Raw genomic sequence first — 21,182 nt, forward strand, 5'->3', positions numbered from 1 at the left:
GTGGAAGGTCCGACGACGCGCTTCTCTGAGTTGCCAGCTGTCAGAAGAGGCAGCCCCGTCTCCACTTGCATCGGTGGTACCCAACACATTAATTTTGCAGAGCAGTACTTAGTGTGTTCTTACTCTCGTCCTCGCAATGCAGGTCCCGTATGAGCATCCATGCGTAACGGTACTCCCTCGCCTTGTTCCGTGGCTGGTCTCCGCTAAATCGCATCCCTGAAAGGTTTGGACACTCTTCAACCTCCAACTTTCTGACCTCACTGCTGCGCTTTCTCCAGCCTCACATCCATCAGTCGCATCGCACGACTTATCCAGCCTCATTTGCAAACTTGCTGATTGATCGCATCGAATCTGAGCCCTTTGCGACTGGGAATTTTCCTTTCTCGAATGACGCAGTCGGGCTCTTGCCCCTTGCCATTGACTCGTGTCGGTGGCTACGCATCGGTCGCGTGAACAGCAACTCCGCGACCTCTCCTCCCGCTACACTGTTGCGGCCGCTGTCTCCGGCGATGACCTCTGTCCTTTAGTATCATTCGACACACGAGAGACGATGGTTGGTGGCAGGCGAGAGCGGTGAAAGCTGAACAACTTCACGATGACCCGCCAATCCTCGGCGAGCTTCGCGCAGTTCTTCCCTGCAGCCCCCCGCGTCGCTAGGGACAGAGCGAACGAACGAGAGAAGGCAAAGGCTAAGGTTCAAGACTCGGCAGGTGGCCTGCAGAGCCGCTCCAAGAGTGGTGGCACCCCTTTGGTCAACGGCACGACTGGAGAAAGATCATCTGGAGCTGATGGCCTACCCACCGACACTTCACAGCAGCCACACGACGGCCATGAGTCGCCCATAGGAGACACTCTTAACGCTGTCGGATCTGCAAGCTCTTACGCGAGTACGGGCTCATCCGTCTTCAGTGCAGCTGCGCGACAAGCTGTCTCTAGCGGCATATCTCATATCCCTACATCCAGCGGCACGCCGCTCACCTCCATTGAATCACCTTCATACTCAGGCAATGCTGCCTTACCGAAAACGATTATGCTACAAGCGCACAATACCGATCGGGGCGAGGCAACGGTCTCTCTCAATACCCCAACATCCCGCCTAAACAGCTCACTCCCGGAGCCATATCCTCACATTGAGCGCATTCCCGCGCGAGATCCCAACCGATCGCGAAAAGGCATCAAATGCACATATGATCCCTTCAACGACCGGACCCTATCGAAGCACGGCAGGAAAGATGCCAAGCCGATATATAAGGAGTTTGGACTGGTACGTACAAATACGATAAACCTACCCAGTGGAGGGGGAGGGGGAGGCGTCATCTTTTGTGTGTGAGAGCTTTGGCTAATAAACTGAGTAGGAAGATGACGCCCCCCCTCCAGACCCTCGTCTCGCAAAAGGCGGACGACTGGGTTATATCAACACCGATTTTCACCTCCCCAAGTCCCGCTTACGACAAGCGCCATACAACTTGAAACCATATTCTTATGATGTCAAGACATCAATCGGGCCTGGTCCGCCCACACAGATTGTTGTTACTGGCTTCAATCCCCTCATCACCTTTTCAAAGGTGACGGCGGCCTTTGCGTCCTTTGGTGACATCGCTGAGAGCAGCAACAAAATGCATCCTGAGACGGGCAGCTACTTAGGTTTCGCAACGTTTCGGTATAAGGATGCACATCCCAGCCGGTCGAGGCCCACACCCGTCAAGGCGATTGAGGCAACACGTCGAGCTGTCAAATCAATGCACGGGCAACGAATTGAGGCGAACACAATTCGAGTCGAATACGATCCTGAAGGAAAGAAAAGCCGCCGCATGCTCGAGGAGGTTCTGCAGAAAGACACAGTCACACGGGATGTTGCTGTTGCAAAGGCGCCGCCAACTGGCCCCCGAATTGCGCCCGAAAAGGTTCCTGGGCCACCCCCCATGGCACCAAAGGGTCCTTCTTCCCACAGACAGGCCGTGGCTGGGGTGCCTGCCTGGGTCCCAAGCCAACCCAAGATGCACATCGCGCTCGAAGAGAAGGTTATCGCGAAGCAGCTTGCGGGCGAACCGTACATCTTCGTTGCGCACGAGCATGTTCCAGTCATGGTCACGACCATCCCCCACATGAAGAAGCGACTAAAAGCGTTCGCTCTTGAGGACATTCGCATTGATCGAACGGGCTACTACATTCTGTTTCCCAACTCATTTCATGGTCGTAACGAAGCGTCGAAGTGCTACAGAGCAGCAAATCACACCGACTTGTTCACGTACAACATGGTGATGCAACTATCGCTCCCGCCTACGACAAGCCAAGACACCGAATCTGCTGCTCCTCCACCGCGACGGCGGACCCCTAGCCCCGAACGCAAACGTCGAACGGATATACGAGCGCGCGAGGACAAGGACCGCCGTCGTCGCGAAGAGGAGGCAGATCTTGAGGAAGAGAAGCGGCAGAGAGCTAAGAACTTTGACCCGGTCCTCGAGGCTTGCGAGGTGGTTACCCGAGAGTTGGCAGAACATTTGATCAAACACATACGAACGAGAGTTGCCGCTCCCGCTCTGACGACTTTCCTGGACCCAGCAAATCATGCGACCAAGCGAAGAAAGCTCAACTTGGAGGATCCAGCTGGGTCCGTTCCGTCTGTCACAATCGATGCCGGCGATGAGAGCCCTGGAGTCGGCACCCCCAACTCTGGCGCAGATCCAATTGAGCGTCGCACAGGTCGCTTGGAAATTGCAGCTCTGCCACGTATCCGTAAGGCCAAGGCTACTGCCCAAGGAGCATCACGCAATCACGGCTTCACAGACCCATTCTCCCGCAAACGCACAGCGCAACAGACCCGTGGTGCCTTCCGGTCATTGCACCATCGCCTAAAGAGCTACGACAGTGACGCAGAATCTGATGATGAGGTGGCCGTCAGAGAATCCCTGGCGAGGGATACTGAAGAGCCCGACTCTCGACCCCGTAGCCGCATGAGCACAGACGACGACATCAAGGATGACTTTGCCTCCTGGGGTCCCGTTGAGGAGGACTCGATGACCGAGGCAAGTTTCGCTCTTGGGGATGGCCTAGCTTCGACGAAGAAGAGGAAACTCGAACTGGAAATCCAATCGGCGATCAAGCGCCAGAAGAAGTCTGACGAAGAACTATTTGGAGTCAACTTGGAGGGCGTCGAACCTGACCTGTTGATACACGAGATTTCTGAAGAGGCCACACCTGATGCCGACATACTCGAGACACAGAGCAATCGCTCTGAGACTCCTGCGCTATCGACCGCCAAGGGGTTGGCAAAGAAGCAGAAGTCAAAGAAGAAGTCGAAGAGGCAAATCTTTGAGGAACGGGAAGCGTTGAAGAAGCAGCAAGTTCAGACGCCCATGGAAACGGAAGAGGAGACATCAGCCCCCGTCAAATCCCTGCCGGGAGTGGTCAAGTCCGAGGTGTTGCCTGTAGAGAAGAAAGAGGAAGATCCAGAGCCGCAGAAGGCCAAGGCAGACCCCTCGTTGTTCACCACCACGCCAGCCCCAGCTCTCGGTCTACCTGACGATTTCAGGCTCGATATCTCTGCATTGCAAGAGCTGTCGTTACTAGCGGCTGACAGTCCAGATATCTCCAAACTCAGGAGGAGGTTTGCTGGGGCAGATTTCGGCGACCCGCTTCTCTGGTTATGGAGGCGTAATCGCGTTCGAGAGCTTAATTCGGCCACTGGATCGGTTGATCAAGCTGTGGGCATAGGCGGCTACTACGTACCCAACTCTACCGGCGCGGCGCGGACTGAGGGTGTTAAGAAGATTCTGAACGCCGAAAAGTCCAAGTATTTGCCTCACCACATCAAGGTTCAGAAGGCCAGAGAGGCACGTCAAGCGCGGTACAATAAGGACGGCAAGGACGCCGCCGTTGAGGCAAGCAGACTTGCTGTGGCAGAGAAGGCTGTGGCGAAGGGCAACTCAAGAGCCAATCGCGCCAACAATCGCCGACATGTCTCGGCACTCCAAGATGAGAAAAAGATTTCGGGCGACTCTGACGCATTCAAGTTCAACCAGCTTAAAAAGCGGAAGAAGCCTGTCAAGTTTGCCCGATCTGCTATTCATAATTGGGGTCTCTACACTGAGGAAAATATCAACAAGGACGACATGATCATCGAGTACGTCGGTGAGCAGGTCAGACAATCGATCTCGGAAATTCGGGAGAAGCGTTATCTCAAGAGCGGCATGGGCAGCAGTTACCTGTTCCGTATCGACGATAATACGGTAATCGACGCCACCAAGAAGGGCGGCATTGCACGCTTCATCAACCACAGCTGCATGCCCAACTGCACTGCCAAAATTATCAAGGTCGACGGAACCAAGCGGATCGTTATCTATGCGCTCCGCGACATTGCGCAACGTATGTAACCCAACCTGGACCCCTTTTTGTGTTTCCACTTGAAGCTAACATTACATAGACGAGGAGTTGACATACGACTACAAGTTTGAGCGCGAGATTGGCAGCTTGGACCGAATCCCCTGCCTTTGCGGTACCGCGGCGTGCAAGGGATTCCTCAACTAATCCTGTTCGGTCTTTCTGGTGTTATTGGTGGCTGGGCTGCGCCTTTGCATTCGCCCTTTGTATTTCCCAGGCTAAGTTGCCTGCTGGAGTTGGGACTCGACCTGATTCCCTTGGCAGAGGCGAGCAGCTTGCCGCCTCTGATTTTCATCACTTCAACGCATACCCATTTGGATCTGTCTCGTGCGTTTATACTATATGCATCACAACCAAGGCAAGGGGAAAGGAGACGAAACTTTTGGAGGAAATGGGGCGGGTGGGAAAAAAAAACTAGTGTATCATGATTCACTTCGAATAGCTGGCGTTCATGTTGGGTGGGAAGGGGGCGTCTTCATCGACTGGTGAACCCGAGAGCTTTACATCGGCCCTTAAGATCTGGCGAAGGAAGCAAGCGAAGGAAGAAACAAACGATGGGGAAACGAAATGCCTCTCGACAGTCAGAGAGGCAGAGAGCCACATCACCCTTGCTAGGTAATCTGGGCGTATATCCGCAAACAACCACAACCACAAATGTACATACGGCGGAGGGGAGGGGGGAAGGGGGGAGGGGGTATGCTAGGGTTGAGAAAAGACTCAATCAAGGCGAAACTTTTGCTTATTCTTGATATTCAGACAATATCTATTCATGTCTATGTTCTTTAGTCATGTGAAGTTGCTGGTGCTGTTTGGAGACTGACGTTCCTCACAAAGGTGCTGAGGGGGTATAATGGTCCGCTGAATTCCATGTCATACCTGATGTGGTTGGTAGTCAGTATGCTTTGGCACAACCGATGATCTATGGATCTGGATCTACGCTTACCAGTAATTGACAGCAAGAACGAAGCCTTCCCCGCCTTCCGGGCAGGACTGGGAAACCTTGTGGTACCACATGGCGGGGAGGTAGAGCATGTCGCCGGGTTCCAGCGTGACGCGGACAGGCTCCGCGAGGTGGGAGTATGGCGTCGCGTTGACCTGCGGCTGATCCGGGTCCCACGTCGCAAAAGGGATGGTGTCTGGCGTCGGTGTTGTTTCTCCTCCTCTCCATTCGACACCGCCATCATCGTCTTCGGCCCGGTCAAGGTTCAACACCAGCTCGCCATCCTCCTCTCGGCGAGAATACGTCGCGGGCGCGAGAGCCGCCTCGTTGACGCAGGGGTAGCAACAGGGCGGGAGGAGGGCAAAGTGCTTCTGGCCACGGACTTGGACGTAGATGTTCTCGTAGTTGTCCTTGTGGAGGGCGGTTACGGAGCGGGAGGCGCCTATCCAGAGGTTTATGGCATCCGGGTCGCGGTCGAGGGCGATGCGGGCGAAGGGGATCGAGGGGGGCACGTGGGCGAAGAGGGGGAGATATTCGTTGCGGAGGTTGTCGTTTTCTGGTTGAGGGTTAGGTTTATATTTAAGAGTGGGTGGAGGCTTTGAATGTGTCGGGAATTCTGACTCTGAGAAGGTGTCCTTGGACGTGGTGTTGTAGGGTATTTACGTGAGAGGAGTGGGAGGCAAGTGAGAATGAGTGAAGCGTACGTGTTTGAGCATATCTGACTTCCGAGGTGCTGTTGTTGGTCTTTTCTTGGTTGACAACATGGCTAAGAAACTCTTCAAAAACTTGATCCTCCTCATGCGGCTTTGCGAAAACGACATTGCCTTCATGGTCGGTTGGGGCGTCGGCATTGCTGTGCAGACAAACCGTGTAAGTCGAGGATGGTGAGGATCTCAGGTGCAAAAAATGAGGGGGGCAGAATTTTCCAAGCTCACCCAAACGGTGTCACCGCTACATTGACAGTCTGGTCTTTGAACATGCGCAACAAATACTCCTTATCCCACGTCTTATTCGACTGCCATGACGATGCGGCACCGCGAACGACGAAGGGCGTGTTGCGGGCAACGTAGCGCATGAACTCGAGAGGGCTCGGCTCCTCGTCCAGCTCCTCGATGAAGGCGCCGTTGAGCTCGCCGTAGGTGGTAATGAGCTCGGCCAGCGGGTCCTCTGAGACCTTTTGGCCTTGCGAGCTCATGATTTCTGAGTGGATATTGAACGCGGTCGTTCACTCTTTTCTGGTGATGAGGTCCTGAGGGTGAGGGTGAGATTGATGTGTGGTGGCATGACTAAGGCTGCACCTTAACATTTGCGAGAATTGCGGCGACGGGCCACTTGAGTGCGAGGTTCCCGCAGTGTGGTGAAGTGCCCAGTGGATGTCAAAGTTGGATTTAATTGATCTCGCTCTACACTGTCAACCTAACCTATCAATCAGCTACTCGAAGGGCGACAGGCTCAGCCATCGATGAATAGATTTGCTTGTGGTGTAAATGTCGTGAAGTCCCATGACAATTCAATTCGGCATCCGCGCACCCGCACCGCACCGGCCCGTGTACCAATGCCAGGCCCCGGTATGCTGGCACGGGAAGTATGCCCCGGAATTCGGGCCTTACCAGAACCTCAAATAAGAAAGAATACAATATCTTCGCGTGCGGAAAGAACCACGCGAGCGCAAGGATCACCTTCCATTGAACTCATGAGGTTCGTTTGCCGAATGCTCCCATAAGAATCAAGGGGGGGCGAGGGCAGGGCAGGGAGGGTCCTGTGGTGGCATGGTGACTTCGGGAGCACGAGGGTCCTTGGGAAGGGTGGTGCGAACCACACAGGGCAAAGGAGCGGGGCCAATGAGAAGCGCGGCGCGAGTGGGAAGTCAGGCCATTTCAGCGTCCTCATGGCCTGATTATGATGAGTCTCGGGATTCAGAGAGCTTACTACGGCCCATGGCCCACGGGTCAAGGTGTGATTGCCGTCTGTTTGCTTTTGCTGCTCTCTTTTCTAGTATAGACGGGCAGCGGAAATGCCCATCTGATTAATTGAAGGTTAGGCAGATCTGATCTGGGTTGGCAGCGCAGGCTGGCGGGGCTTTTTCGTGGTATATAGAACCGCTGTCCCTTCCCTCCATTCTGCAATGTTTCCTTTGACCCTGTTTTCCATCATTAGGTATCGTGAGGTTATTCTCACCGAGCAAATACACCACAGCTTCCATGCTAGCAACGACCCCCGATACCACAACGATGACTCTAATGATGGATTTCAATGGAGGGGACTTGCCAGCCAGCCAGCCACAGGCCACAAAGCTTCGTCATCATTCTATTCTTCCACCATCTAGCTCCATCGCACGTCCCCCCCTCCCAACTCCGATGAGGCATCTCTTGTGGTCGATCAGGAACTGAAAGCAGTTTCCCTGGGCGCGAACGTGTGCCAAATGCGATCCACCACACCTCGAGCTCGCCACGCGACTTCGCTACTCACGACACATGACAAACCGTTCTCGCTGGAAAGCATCCACGTTCCAGAAGAGCACGATGACAGCGCCCGGCTACCGCGACGCCAATCGCGCTCACGGACACGTCGATTTCTTCCACGCAACATGGGCAATCCTCCGGTCCGTCCATGGCGGGATGACGGGAAACTTCGAGAATGCCCGCTAAGACGTGGGCTTCGACCCTCGCTTCGCCGGTTCCAGCACAGCCATGATTCCAGGGTTCTCTAAGCTTGACCCTTGTAGGGGTAGGAGGCCGAGGCACCGCCCGCCAGGAAATGGACGCTTGCATCTTGGTCTCGGGCCAAGTGGAAGAGTCTGCTAGCTGCCGGGAGACCCTCTTATTCTTCGAACTACCTACCCCAACCGAGCAGACCACGATGCGAGGTGGGAAAACCACGCGGCTTGACTTACACGGACGCATATCCAACATTTTCCTTAGGATCACAGACGCCCGTTCCCTTTTTCAAACGGGTATCTCTGAGTTCCTTTTGGGGCACCTTAGCTGCCTGACCTTCAAGCGAAGACGAGGCAGCAGGAATTCTCTACGACGAGAAGGAGGGTGCCACGACTCATGATCGGCGAATCAGCAATGAAGCGCGCGCCGATGCTCCTGCGGCCAGTTTTCTCCCCAGTCCGTTCCATCGATGCCTTGGCTAGACGGGGAATCGAAAAAATAGAAAGCCGTAACCCCCACCACCACTTTCCGACTGCGGCCGGCTCTGGAAAGATGGACGGTTCAACTGGACGCCAAGACGAGCCGCCGTGCCAAACTCTTCAAGAAGCCTCCGGTCGGCCCAGAGGTTCCACGCGGTCCAGCCAGAACCCAGAGATGGGGAGCACTTGGGGAAGACGAGCGAAATATGTCACTCTTCTTCACTTCTGGAATGTCCCAGAAAGCTTACCAAAGGTCTGATGTTTGAGACTCGCGCGTCACTCGCACAGTTTGGTTGTGGCTACTAGCCTGAAGCAGCAGACGCAAGGCGCAGGCAGGTTGTCGCTCACTGTGGAGGGCTACTGGTAGCCATCCGGAGTTCTTCCTTCGGAGACACAAAGCGCACATGAGGTGCAATCTAGGTGCTTGTTTCCCTCTCTCGCTTGTCTCGAGCTACTCATTCATCTCAGCATCCCCCAAGTTTCTCTGTTTAACTTTTCCCTATCCAAAATAGGCCTGTCCCAAACTGCCCATCAACCTTATTTTACTCCCTATCGTTTCTACGAAAGGGAAGCTTTCTCTGTTCTGGTCCAGATTGTTCTCCCTCCGGATCCAGTCTCCCTGCTGATGCCGACACACGTGCACCCCGACACACAGTTGGTCTTGCTGGAGAAGCCGTTTGAAGTGTTGCTTCTTTTGACGCAGGCAGGGTATTGGTTGGGCGCGGCGAACCTCCTGCTTCTGTTGTTGCAATGGAAGAAGTTCTTCCTCTTCTTGGATTGTCTCACCATCCTAAGACGTGCAGACGTCAGCGCCGGTACCCAGCTGGAGCTGGTGCCAGGTTTTTAATGGGGCGACCCCTATCAGGCACCCGGGAGCAGGGACGGTCTCCAGCTTGGCAGTGACGCCAAAACGCCCTTGGCTTGACCCCCTTGCGCTGGTATGGCTTTCGTCGCCTTTTGTAAGTAAAGTCTCCTCCAGGTCTTTAAGACACTCCGAGTACCGAAACATCAGAGCGAGAAGCCTCGTCGTTTGTCGCTCCCCCCCCCTCGCTCAGACTCAAGTGCGTCTCTTTCTTCTTCGACCCTGCAGGTCGCATTTTGAATAAACTGTCCCTGTCGCGTGACAGGGGTTGAAGAGTCCAAGTCCCACTCAGTTCCCCGTCCACCTCACATCGTAGGGAAGTCGTCCCATGTTCCTCGACAGATGCTGCCACCAAGCCACCACCATCGGCAGGTTCCACCTTTCCCCAAAGATAGGTAGGTACATGGCCCAATACCGCCTGCCGGTCCAGGTACGAACACCTGAGGTGGCCACCACCTTACTTCTGCCAAGCTACCAAGGTGCGAGGTGAGGAGAGCGCAGTGAGGGCAACTCTGAGATTCTAGCGCGGTACGGCACGGTACGGACACACGCCTACCTTAGCCTACCTTTAGGAACCTTGCCTGTGCCTCGCACTCTCAGCAACGTCAACCTGCGCAAGCGCACCTCACGCATTGGATCGCACCTTTCCTGGTCTGTCTGGTGTCGTTAGTACTGTCTCTGTTCACGTCTCCCCAGCTTACATACCACCCGATCCCATCGCATCGCCGTATCTTAACCTCCCACCACCTGCACAGAGGGTACATGATCCTTTCCGAACTACCTGCAGTTCCTCTCCTGCAGCCTGAGGTCGCTCAGGAAGGGTTTCCTCGGTCTTGGCCGCATATCATTTCTCCGCACCCCTCTCGTTTCGGCCAAGATTGCTTGCACCACACCACACCGCACCGCATCGCGCCGCGCTGCAATCCCATCGAACCACCCACTCACACCGAAGCAATGACTACAGTCGGCCCTATGGTGAACATCGCCCATTCTCCTCCCAACTGATCCGGTCCTCCTCCTGCGACTAACAAAAACTTCCATATCGTCTTGAAAGCCTCCTCCCAGAGCCAGCGCCACACCATCAACCAGTCTTGTACTTTGTTTTCTGGCCCCGTCGCAAGTGTCCGTCGCCGTCGTTCCATTATACACCTCTCCCGACACCCGATCGACCAACGGACGAGGGACCCCACTGCCCACGTCCCATCCCCGTCCGCTTCCACACAACCTCTACATCAGTCGCCCAGATCCCTCCACCAAAGGACCCCGTACAACAGTACTTTTGCAAAAGCTTCCTCGTCCCTCTCCCCCGCGTCGAGAGTACTTTCCGAACCAACGATCCCCCGGCCGCTCCGCATGTTCGATTCCTTTGGCCGCCACACCTCAATCATCAGTGTCGAGTCGAACCATGTGTAGGACGACTTTCACTTGCAGACTGATTACTACAATATTACTGTCCCGTGCAGTCTAACACTGGATGGATCGTACGCTCAACTAAGCAGCGTCCGCTTCTGCAACTCTGCAAATTCAACTACCAATTCTTCTGTTGCAGTCGCTGCAAGTTCACTTGCAAACGTCGCCGCAGATGATTTGGTATCTTTTGTATCCTTTGCGAGGGTACGGATTCCCTCCTTTCCCCGACCCAAGCTGGTGCCACTCATCATGGATCAGCCCCGTTGTATTGTATGTCCTGACTTACCTATCTGCAGAACGACGGAAGCTCCAGCCCTTGCCACGAACCATCCTCTCCGCCGAGCGTTTGCGCGATACGGTCGATATGCCTCCAGACACGTAGTAACGACCCTCATCATCTCCGTGACCGTCGCGGCGATCCTCATATACCCCTTCCCGTTCCTCTACACCTCGGACCTGAGCAATGGCGCCTCCAACCTCCCCCATCATGTGTGGACTGCTGCGCAGCCGCTCAAGGAAAACAGCATCGAATCCGATGTAATCATGCGCTCCATTTGGGTTCACGGCAGCTACATGAAAGCATTGGACCACGACGTGCTGCTAGGCGCGCTCGAACTGCAGGATGAGCTCCTGGGTCCCACCAAAGATTTTAGCCCACGGCGGCCCGTTACGTCCCTTCGGGCCCACGATCCGCATGCAGATCTTGCCCCTCGAGACCGAGATGCATTCCATGTCGTCAACGGCCTCACCAACCAGTCGTGGTTCTTCCATTCGCCTCTCCAGTACTGGGCATGCTCCACCGAGCGCATATCTTCCGACTCGGACATCATTTCTACCGTCAATGCGCGGAAGACTCAGCCAACCTCAGTAAACGTCACTCTACGACATTCCATTGTCTTCAGCGGGAAGCGCTTCGAAGATCGAAAACTTCTGGCCGCCGATGCTCTTGTCATAACATTGATCCACCTGCGCGATTCGCCGGTCGGTCGTCAGTGGGAGAGGAAGGCTGAAGCTCTCGCAAATCGGATGAGACACAAATGGACAGCTTACCCGGCCGACGGGAAGAGCATGTCCAGCCAGCTGTACGAGTTCCAATTTATGCCCATCTCCGTTCAAGACACAGTATTCCTGGCGCTGGCATATGCTCTAGTCGCGAGTTACTTTCTGTACAGCCTATCCAAGCTAAGGGCGGTCAAATCCAAATTTGGCCTGATAGTCACGGTCTTTGTCCAGATTGTCGTCTCTATCATGTCCAGCTTTACAGTCTGCGCCGTTTTCCGGGTCGACTTATCCAGAATTCCGCAAGCGGCATATCCGGTCGTGGTTCTCTCCATGAGCCTCGAGAACATATTCAGACTCATCAACGCCGTCATTTTGACTCCCTCGGAGAACAGCACAAGTAGTCGAATCAGCCGTGCATTTGGAGAGACGGCACATGTTGCGCTGGCCAGCTCGGCCCAAAATGTGCTTATCCTATGGGGACTATCCAAGATAGTCTCCCCTGGTGTGTCCGCATTTTGCAACTTTGTGGCCGTCGCTATTGTGTTTGACTTCTTCTACCTATCGACCTTCTTCCTCGCGGTCCTCAGTGTCGATGTGCGACGAACAGAGCTTAGTGACGCGCTTGCCAAGGCATCGCTGAAAAACAACAGGTACGGGCAGGAGCAGCAACCTGCGAATAGGAGCTGCCTCGAGGCAATGCTACAAGGAAAAATTGGCCTATCAACGCGCATTGCAGGCACTGTCATCATGATCACGTTCGTTTTGATTGCTCAGTGGCACTTTTTCGAGAATGACACTTTCATCCGACTGGTACGTGGAATTTTCAGGGTTTCTAGAGACACCGTCAGCTTTAGCCAACCGAAGAACTCAATCCTTGTCGATATTCACCAAGCGCGAAGCCCAACATCTTGGCTTCGGCTTCAAGACCACGAAAGCGCCCGCGAGGTTATCAACGTCATCAAGCCCAGGTCCCACAGTTACATCGCTCGGGTATATGACCCTCTAGTATTTGTCCTTAAGGGCGCGGACCGCACGCCTGTTATGCCGGAACGTCCACTGCTGCCGGCTCTATATGACTTCATCGACCATCATCTGAAGCACTTTCTCGTCACCGTGTTATTCATTCTATCTGCTGTCCGTCTTCTCATGAACTACCTACTGTGGGGAAACGACGCTGAGTCGAGACGCAACGATGATATAGGGGATCAACCCCTTTTGGCCATTGAATCCCTCCCAGAGTCTCACTCCCTGGACGTTGTTCTCATGTCCTCGTCATATGACGGGCACATTATTTCCGTCGGCCTGGACCGCTCAATTCGTGTGTGGGACGTCAGGTCGGGCGTCAGGGACTACTCGCTGGCTGACATCGAAACACCCCCCGAAAATCCCTTTCCGGTGTTGGCAGTTGCTACGGACAAGAAATCCAGCTGGTTGGCATTGTTATCCTCCCATAAGGTCTTCCTATGGAACTTGGTTGAGCATCGATGGAGTCAGCCGATTCCAGTCGATTTGAAGAATCAGAGGCCTGAAAAACCCGAGGGATTCTTCTTCGGAACACCGACTTTTGACTTTTCGAGCCCCCTCGTCATTGTGCGACGAAATGGAACCATGATACAGATTGTTCCTGGTCAGAATGAGCCTAAGGAATTTTCCATCTGCAAGAGCCCCTTAGTTTCCGTCCGTCCGCTGGTACAGAAGATCGCACCCAGCGGTACTGCGCAGCTGTCTATTCTGACAGCGTCGAGAAAAGGCTGTATACATGTTGCGACACAGCAGCGAGACGACACTTGGATCTCACAGAGCCTCGACGTACACACAGCCGAAGACCGCGGTGCGTCCCAGGTTGTGCCACTCTCGGCACTCGGTTCGTTCCTTGTAGCGAGGTCTCATACGGTTGACCTGGTCGATGCGAAAACGAAGACGCTGCTTCACACCTTTGAGACGGACCCAATCCAACCGCGGTCGTTGAGGTGTATTCACTCATCACGGAGGAAACCTCAGTGTGGGTCAGTAGGGCTTGTTTCGTTCGGCATCGCGTATACACATGCGGACAAAGGCGACTGCGTGATTCACACTCTGACGCCCAAAGAAGAAGGCAAAGTCATTTGCTTCCGTAACACAAATATGCCACCCAGTCGAAACTGTAGTGCGTGGGCCGATACAGTCGAGTCGAAACGAGAGATCAGTAATCCGGGGACGTGGGAGGCATTGCCGAACGGTTTCCTCGTGGGCGTCCGGAGAGGGGTATACGATAGCGGATCGAGCAGCGGCGAGTCGTCACCGACAACAACCGGGGGCCTCCGTCACAGGATGTATCAACGATTAGAGAAGCGACCGAGCAGATCGCAGGACAACTGGGAGGTCTGGGTGGCTTCAGAACTGGGGCGGGAGGAGATCTACGAAACAAGGCCCCTTCATGCCGAGTACGAGATGGGTTCGCATCTCATTATTTCGGAACTGGGTCCCATAGTCAAGGTCGGCACGGCATCGGTGGCGGTTGGGTTCGGCAACATCATCAAGCTTATCACGGTTGGACACCAGCACTTTGAGGACCTGGCCGAGAACGAGAATGGGGAATCTTTACACATCGGTAGCCGACGACGGAAACCGGCAGCTGTTGCGCATGCCCGGATGAAGGTCCCATCATGGATTTGAAGGGTTTTAGCGTGAGTCGAATTTGGAGGGGAGGCTTTTGGATTGAAAGGAAATTTATTATCTTCTTTTTATATACCCATGATCGACACAAGGGAGTTGGGATTTTTTTATTTATTACTTGCACATAGTTTTGAGATCATACCCCCCCATCATAGCAATGAGGGAAGCCAGAATTATAAGATTCCACATTTCAGCACATACATATGGTTCTTTCTGTGGCGGCTTCAGTTCGCTATGGTGCTGGACAGACTTCTGGTGGAGACAGTAACTCGGGACGTCTTGGGACAACGTGTAGAAACTCGGATGAGATGTATGTTCACGAGTCGACATCTTGGTGTGTCGAGTTTCAAGGCGAAGCTTGTTTTACTTGGGCATGGTAGGTCGTTACTCAGCGACCAGTCTACCAACCCGTTCACTTCGGCTTTCATTCTCTGCAGTTGAGTTCCCCTCTTTACTGTATGCTGTTGACTCTAAAACGTTGCCTGTGGACGTGCGGGGTTTGTTGTCGTTCGCAAACGAGTAGGCGTTTTGCTCCACGAGGCGTACATCAACCAGTCCATCGTAGCTAACTACCACATACGACCATACCCATTGGAAAACTCGGGATCCCGTCCGCTCTCCCATAGATAAGCTAATGAGGGCTGGATTAGTAGTTGGGTCGGTGACGACCAGCGAATACCCGGTGTTGTATGTTTTTGTTCATTTTGGGTGGGTGATGTCGTGATATCGTGATGTTTAGGTATTGTGGTGGAGCTGTTGCGATTGTGGTGGGTTACGACGTTTTTTGGGCGGGTTGGAGGTGTGTGGGGTTCTACTCTGTTCAGACGTGCCGGGATGACATGATTTAGTGTCTGTATGAATCTATCAGCAGTGGATACAGCAAAATGTCTCTCTGTTTTCCCTCTTAGGGGGAATGGTGCTTCGTTGAGCTCAATCTTTGGGGGTTTGAGGTGAGGTGTCCGTTTTGCACTTACACACAACTAAGCATTCCGCGCCAGTAGTAAGGGAGCATCTTTTTTAACCCAGGGAACCCATCTCTCAGCGTCTCTGTAGCAGTGTGACGGCGCTTCGTTGATAGCTAATGTACCCTGAGTGACGGGAACAGAATCATCAATCAGCGGGAAGTGGAGTAATATGGCCTGCCTTCCTATCATCTAACCTTTCAGAATGATTTCCTTGAAGGCGAGATGCTTGCGGACCACAGTGAACCCCGAAAGTGAGGACAATAAGCAGCCGAGTCGGGCTTTCAAAGGGATGTTGGGTAAGGCGGACGTGCCTTTTTATGTGTGGCAGAACTGGTGCCTTAAGATATCTGCGCAAGGCAGGGACGATGTTGCCATGAAATTCTTAGCATGAAAGTGCTTTCTTTGGAGAAGATAGCGTCTAGTGGTGTGTGTGAAGCATCAGCATAAGGAGGAGCATCAGAACATCACTTTTCACCTCAAGCTCTCCATTGACTCAGGTTATTCGTGTTGAGTGCGGAAGGGAATAGCTATAACAAGTTCTATTCTATAAGGTGCTACAATGTGCACTAGAGGAAATTTTCAGAGCCGTAAAACAGCTCCGATATAGCAATGGGCCTTTGCCAAACGCAAAACGCAGACGAGGAGGACGCATAGTGCCAGATGCAACTTCCAAACTTACTTAGAAGTGTGATGAGACTGACTTCGCGAAATTGGACAGGACACTCTACCAAGGAGCGATGATATCATTAATATATGTCCGCCTGTTTCCGTCACCGGGCTGAGGCAGCATGCAAAACTCAAATTTGATGTCTTGGTTTTCCGTTGTGTCATGCTTATCGTCACGATAGACTTGAGATATCTTGCATTTAGCATGTTTCTACTACACGTCTACTCTTTTCTATTCATCTACATGACCTTGAAAGTATCTATTGACGAATCTTCTGGTAGAAACGAATATATGCGAAGCCTGCTATAGCTTTCTACCTGTGGACAATGATATCTTCTGCAAACATCCTGGGACAGCAGTCAGTCCCAGCTGGAGTCCTGATGCAGAAGAACCGTATCAAGGTATTAATTGACCTGTTCGTACCACTGCTGGAAAGGCGGATGGAAGATGAAAGCTGTGGGCACGACAATTCCAGACATGATTTATACCAATTTGAAAGAAAGCCACGGCAAACCTGCACTTCACATGTGGGGGCTGGCATGGATGGGAGAGATCAAGGCATGCGCGCAGTGCATCGTTGTCGGCGTATTTTTTTCAACGATGAAACCAGAAGTTATAAACGACTACGGTGTTTGAACGGGCCAAACTATTATATCAAGCAGCCAAGGCCTACGAAGAGGAGACTGTGAAGAACGCCACCCTTCTTACACTTCTGCAACGGTGCACAAGGATTGAGAAGAGTCATAGGTACACAGAGCCAGTGGAGTTATGCCGAAACACGGCAATATCAGATACATTGTGTAGACCTAAAAGATTACATTTTGTGGTTTCGAATATAACATATGGTGTTTTCCAAGAAAGTGTATCCCGCACTCTCGATCCTGGACGTCTAGGTCTCATTTGCGTTGCTCAACCCTTTTTTTCCCAAGTAGATACTGTAGCCCGGCCCCGAACCTCTTACAAGACCATATCCCATTGTTGGCGCCGGATATAACAATTCCAAATATTCCAAACAAGAACGGCCCTGAAGCAGCTTACTTCCCTCAAAAGACTCTATACCGTCTCTATCAAAAGACTCTCGCCAAGCCGCCTGGAAACCAGCCCAAGACGACGGTCCGTCCACTCCGGCTTGAGTCGTCACCGCTCTACAACAGCACTTCCTTCCAGCTCACTGATACCGCGGCCTCCGACACGGGTACCGATCGGGGAACCAAGTTAAGCACTCCTCGCAGGCATCGTCGAGGCCTATGGTCTGCCAGACCTGTCTCTTGGCGCAGGGTTTCTGTATGAGGCTCGCGGGCTGGCAGAAGCGGGCAAATGCGAAGGAGAGGTGCTTGCACGTGAAGGCGTGGGCGTAGTATTGGCACATTATGGGCTGTGTTATGCTGGTGGGCGTAGAGGAGGTTGTTGTGGTTTAGAAATGCGATAGCTTTCTATCGTGAGAGCTGAGAAGGAGCGTATTGAAGCGTTGATAATGAGCGGTTGGATCTTTGGCGCGGAGTAGTGTATTACTAGTCGAGAGACCCTTTCGGGTTTGTAAGGTTGTGTGGTTGGCCAGTTGGAAGGCGAGATATTTCTACAAATGGCGATACTCGTGGCCGAGGGTGTCAATGTAAGACGTGCGAATATGAGCCGAGACTCGCTCTTTACTCTCTGAATCACGCAGGCGTAAGGAACGAATGTGATGATGTTGGATCAATACAAGATTCAGGAAACATGCCAACCACGCCTGAGAGGGACCAGCCGAAGGAACCTGTATTTGTAGTTTCCATAACCTGCAAACATGCCAATGCCAGTCCCGTTTGCCCATGTCGGGGACCAAGCCGCGAGGGGTTCAAACGGCGTTACTTCGATCCTACAGACAACGCCGTTTGGCAAGCTGTAGGAAGCCTCCTCCGGCCTTCGCGGCACTCGAGCCGGAGGGCGAGGTACACAAAAAGGAGAGAAACCATGTTTAAAGCACCGAGATCTGTCATCTTGCAAGCAGGGCGCGCAGGTCGCCCGGACGCTGCAACGTCCCGCCCCGGAAAGCAAACGGTGGTTACCGCGGCCAGGAACCGGGAACGATAACGCAAGTCTCAAACGAAATCATTTGTTCTCATTCGAAAGTCAACGGGGACCAAGATCAAAGAGTTTGCCAGCTGGCAGATGGTGTGTTGTACTGTCTGATGAATGCATCCACGTTTCCAAAATGTGTGCCCGACAAATGTCATGTTGTCTCTCGCGTGAAATTAGGGGCAAGTCGACACGGCCAAGGGGTTCCAGAGTGACTGGCCAACCTTCAACCTCACCCGGTGCTGAGGTTTTGATCGTGGCATATAGGGCTGCAGGCCCATGGTCCCAGGATCGTAGTGTAACGCAGTCCAGACCGAGCCCGACTCCGAGTGAGATGACGCAGTCGTACAGTTTAGGGGCGCGATGTTGAGGCTGGCAGAAAGTACGACGGCCGCTCTCATCTGCGTTGACAACACATGCAGAGAGGTGCATTTGTACTGCGACCTCGATGACAACGCTGGAGACATGTACAGAAGTTGGCAGGCCATATTGCAAGGCATAATTGCATGCGTGGTAGTCATCTGCACCCATTTCGACATTACATTACTTGCCACCCCAGAAGAGCTCTGGCATCATGTCTTGTCAAGGTAAAGTGGAGGTGGACCCATCAGGAGACAAGAAATCGCATTTCCAAGATGACATAGGTGACAGAGCCGCAAGGAACTCGGAGGCCAGTTCCTCACCGCCAGTTTTCGTCCTGCCTGTTTGTTGCTGCTGTTGATGCTCACTTCTGCAGACGTCAGGCCGTGCTTCAGCGTGTAAGCCGTATGCTGGATTTCCTGTGAGCAGGGGCGGCGCCATTCAGTGAAGAATTAGCCGGTGGATTGAGAAGGAGGGATGGCCGCATTGATCATGGCCCAGCGTGAGCATCGTTGTGGGCCCTATGCTGATCAGGTCCAGTGCATCCCTCTCTTCACCTTGAAAATCTGGGAACTTCAATGGCATCGGTGTGTTGGCGTGGCGTAACAGTGCGACTTATTCCTTGGAGCGCTGAGATTTGAATGCGCGCAGTTATCAGGCGCAGCGAGGCCATTGACTTATGCGCTGGCACCATTGACGCCTTTGGGAGGCCGCACACGAGGCCGGCGAATCGCAATTGAGAGCTGAGGGATAGCGACACTGGGGAGTTGGGGGGGGCGGGGTTGTAGGCGGAGGGGGGGCAATGTCGTTTGGGGCGGGACCCTTGGCGGCTGTGGGGGGGCGCCCAAGGGGGGGGGGGAACGGAATTAGAGGGGGGGGGGAAGGGGAAATTTTGATTTTGGGAAAGGGAAAAAAAAAAAAAAAAAAAAAAAAAAAAAAAAGGTGGCTGGGATGCCGAGAGTTGAGTCGAGCACCAAGGGACCTTTTCCCTGCGTTGAGAAGCGCGCCGCGTCCCGTTGGTTAGATCAGAAGACGATCAAGAGACGTTCGACGCTAGTCCACAGACAGTCTAGATCATTTCGGGTCGCCACGAAACAGGGGCTACTGCCAAACGCTAGGTAAGGTAGTGGGGCGAGTCAGCGGGACGTATCCTCTTGGTGGAAACACCGTGGAGCACAAGTTATTCCATGATGGACGACTTGTGCCATTTTACCCAGTCTTCCTCGTACAAGACGGCTTGTGCAACCCCTATCGGTGAATACACCACGATGTCTGAACAGCATTTGTTTCGGGACGTGGGCTGGGCGTTTTGAAACCCCCAGACTGACCAGGGTGACAGTCGCACGGGCTGTCTGGTTGCTGTTCGAGGGCGACAAGAAGATTACTCGACAGTCGACAACCGGCCACGTTGTGCGCCTCTGGGACCCTTGCTTCGCCCGCGTAGGGTGCATCAAACACAATGGTCACGGCCAGAATTAGGCTTACTCCGTACGTGGGGAGCATTCGACCGATATCAGTTCGCCGGCAGCAGGCCACGAGAGCGCATTGCGCCTGTCTGTGTGGGCGCATGGCGAAGTCTCAAAGCGACGCGAAAGACATGTTCGGCGAAGGGAGGAAAAGCAAGCAAGTCAGCGGCTCAGGCTGATTTGTGCACATCAAGCGAGATGGCATCTCCCGTGTCTCAGCTCGGCGTGATGACATGGCGGGTGGACGGTAAAAGTGCGAGAGGACACTTCGGAACTGAGGTTCGTGTAGCGTCAAGCTTGGCCGCCGCCGTCGCAACTATTGGGAGGAGTTTCTGTCTCGAGGGCCGAAGCAGACATTTTCAACTCGCAGAGGGGTCCAGTCGAGCGGGCTGCCGGTCAATGAAGGACACTCGAGACCCCGCGGAGCCTTGGGTTGGTTTGTTGGTCGGCTTGTCTCGGAGCGTTATCCCGCGCGTCACAACGAAAGCGCGGCGCTATCGTGTCGTAGGCGTCAACTCAGATCGGAAAGCATCCTAGGGTTCAGACGAACGGCGCATGATTCCGTAGCGCGTTCGGTTGAATAGATTGGATGGCGAGACTGGAGACCGTCGAAGAACGGAAGAAGCAAGCCTCAACTCCTCAATGCGTGGGACAAGTCGATGACCGAGGAGATCTCAGCATGCTGCCATTTGCTCGGAGAGTGGGAGAGAGGGCTAGAAGAGGGAGGATGCCGACGACTGGAAGAGAGAGCCGGTGGAGGCAGACAAGAAGGTGGCCAGGAAGGATTCCCGTCTTCACTCCTACCTTAGTAGTGTGTCTGGCTCTTGCGGCTTGCCACGCTGGGCAAGTCGCAATTGCCAGTGCCATTTCACTTTCAGAAGCGGGTCGCAGGGGTCCCAATTTAGCGCGGGCATCTTTTTACCCCCCGTGTCCCCGTCCTAGTTCGTGGGAAACGGTGCCTGTGCTTGGCCTTCCTTGACTTGCAAGCCTTGTTTCTCCCACGCTGTATCCGTACCTCCGTATCCTGCCTCTGTCCGGCTCCAGCTCCAGTTCCAGCTTTCCAGCTTTCCAGCCCAAGCTCCAGCTCTAGGTAAGCTCTTTTTCTTTCTCTTTCTGTCTCCCCCAAGCTTCATTCATCACTTTGGCTGAAAACCCAGCCTTTCCAGCCCCAGCCATAGCATTCCCAGGCTGATGTCACCGGCTGCTGTGTTCTGTATCAGTCTCCGCAATTCTCTCTTTCTCACGAGCACTCAGCCTCTCACTTCTCTCCGTTTTCTGCCCAAT

The 21,182-nt window shown here is 53.6% G+C and overlaps 5 protein-coding genes across 5 annotated transcripts; 3 read left to right on the forward strand and 2 right to left on the reverse strand.

The window, feature by feature from the left end:
* Window positions 1–595: 595 nt before the first annotated feature.
* CORC01_08761 (SET domain-containing protein) lies at window positions 596–4,527 on the forward strand (the record flags this gene model as incomplete). The annotated part of the gene is made up of 3 exons (XM_022620391.1): window positions 596–1,264; window positions 1,356–4,365; window positions 4,424–4,527. The coding sequence occupies 3 exons, from the start codon at window positions 596–598 to the stop codon at window positions 4,525–4,527; spliced, it is 3,783 nt and encodes a 1,260-aa protein (XP_022473070.1).
* Window positions 4,528–5,162: 635 nt separating this feature from the next.
* CORC01_08762 (phospholipase A2) lies at window positions 5,163–6,515 on the reverse strand (the record flags this gene model as incomplete). Its single annotated transcript, XM_022620392.1, has 4 exons — window positions 5,163–5,256; window positions 5,324–5,876; window positions 6,025–6,173; window positions 6,256–6,515. 4 exons carry the CDS (start codon window positions 6,513–6,515, stop codon window positions 5,163–5,165), a joined length of 1,056 nt encoding a protein of 351 aa, XP_022473071.1.
* A 4,462-nt stretch (window positions 6,516–10,977) lies between these two features.
* Window positions 10,978–14,385, forward strand: CORC01_08763 (uncharacterized protein; the record flags this gene model as incomplete). Its single annotated transcript, XM_022620393.1, has 1 exon — window positions 10,978–14,385. The coding sequence occupies one exon, from the start codon at window positions 10,978–10,980 to the stop codon at window positions 14,383–14,385; it is 3,408 nt and encodes a 1,135-aa protein (XP_022473072.1).
* A 2,800-nt stretch (window positions 14,386–17,185) lies between these two features.
* On the reverse strand, window positions 17,186–17,386 carry CORC01_08764 (uncharacterized protein; the record flags this gene model as incomplete). The annotated part of the gene is made up of 1 exon (XM_022620394.1): window positions 17,186–17,386. One exon carries the CDS (start codon window positions 17,384–17,386, stop codon window positions 17,186–17,188), a length of 201 nt encoding a protein of 66 aa, XP_022473073.1.
* Window positions 17,387–18,435: 1,049 nt separating this feature from the next.
* CORC01_08765 (uncharacterized protein) lies at window positions 18,436–18,663 on the forward strand (the record flags this gene model as incomplete). The annotated part of the gene is made up of 1 exon (XM_022620395.1): window positions 18,436–18,663. The coding sequence occupies one exon, from the start codon at window positions 18,436–18,438 to the stop codon at window positions 18,661–18,663; it is 228 nt and encodes a 75-aa protein (XP_022473074.1).
* Between the last annotated feature and the right edge of the window lie 2,519 nt (window positions 18,664–21,182).

The sequence above is a fragment of the Colletotrichum orchidophilum genome (genome assembly GCF_001831195.1).
Source record: "Colletotrichum orchidophilum strain IMI 309357 chromosome Unknown Scaffold_76.1, whole genome shotgun sequence".
Lineage (NCBI taxonomy): Eukaryota > Fungi > Ascomycota > Sordariomycetes > Glomerellales > Glomerellaceae > Colletotrichum > Colletotrichum orchidophilum.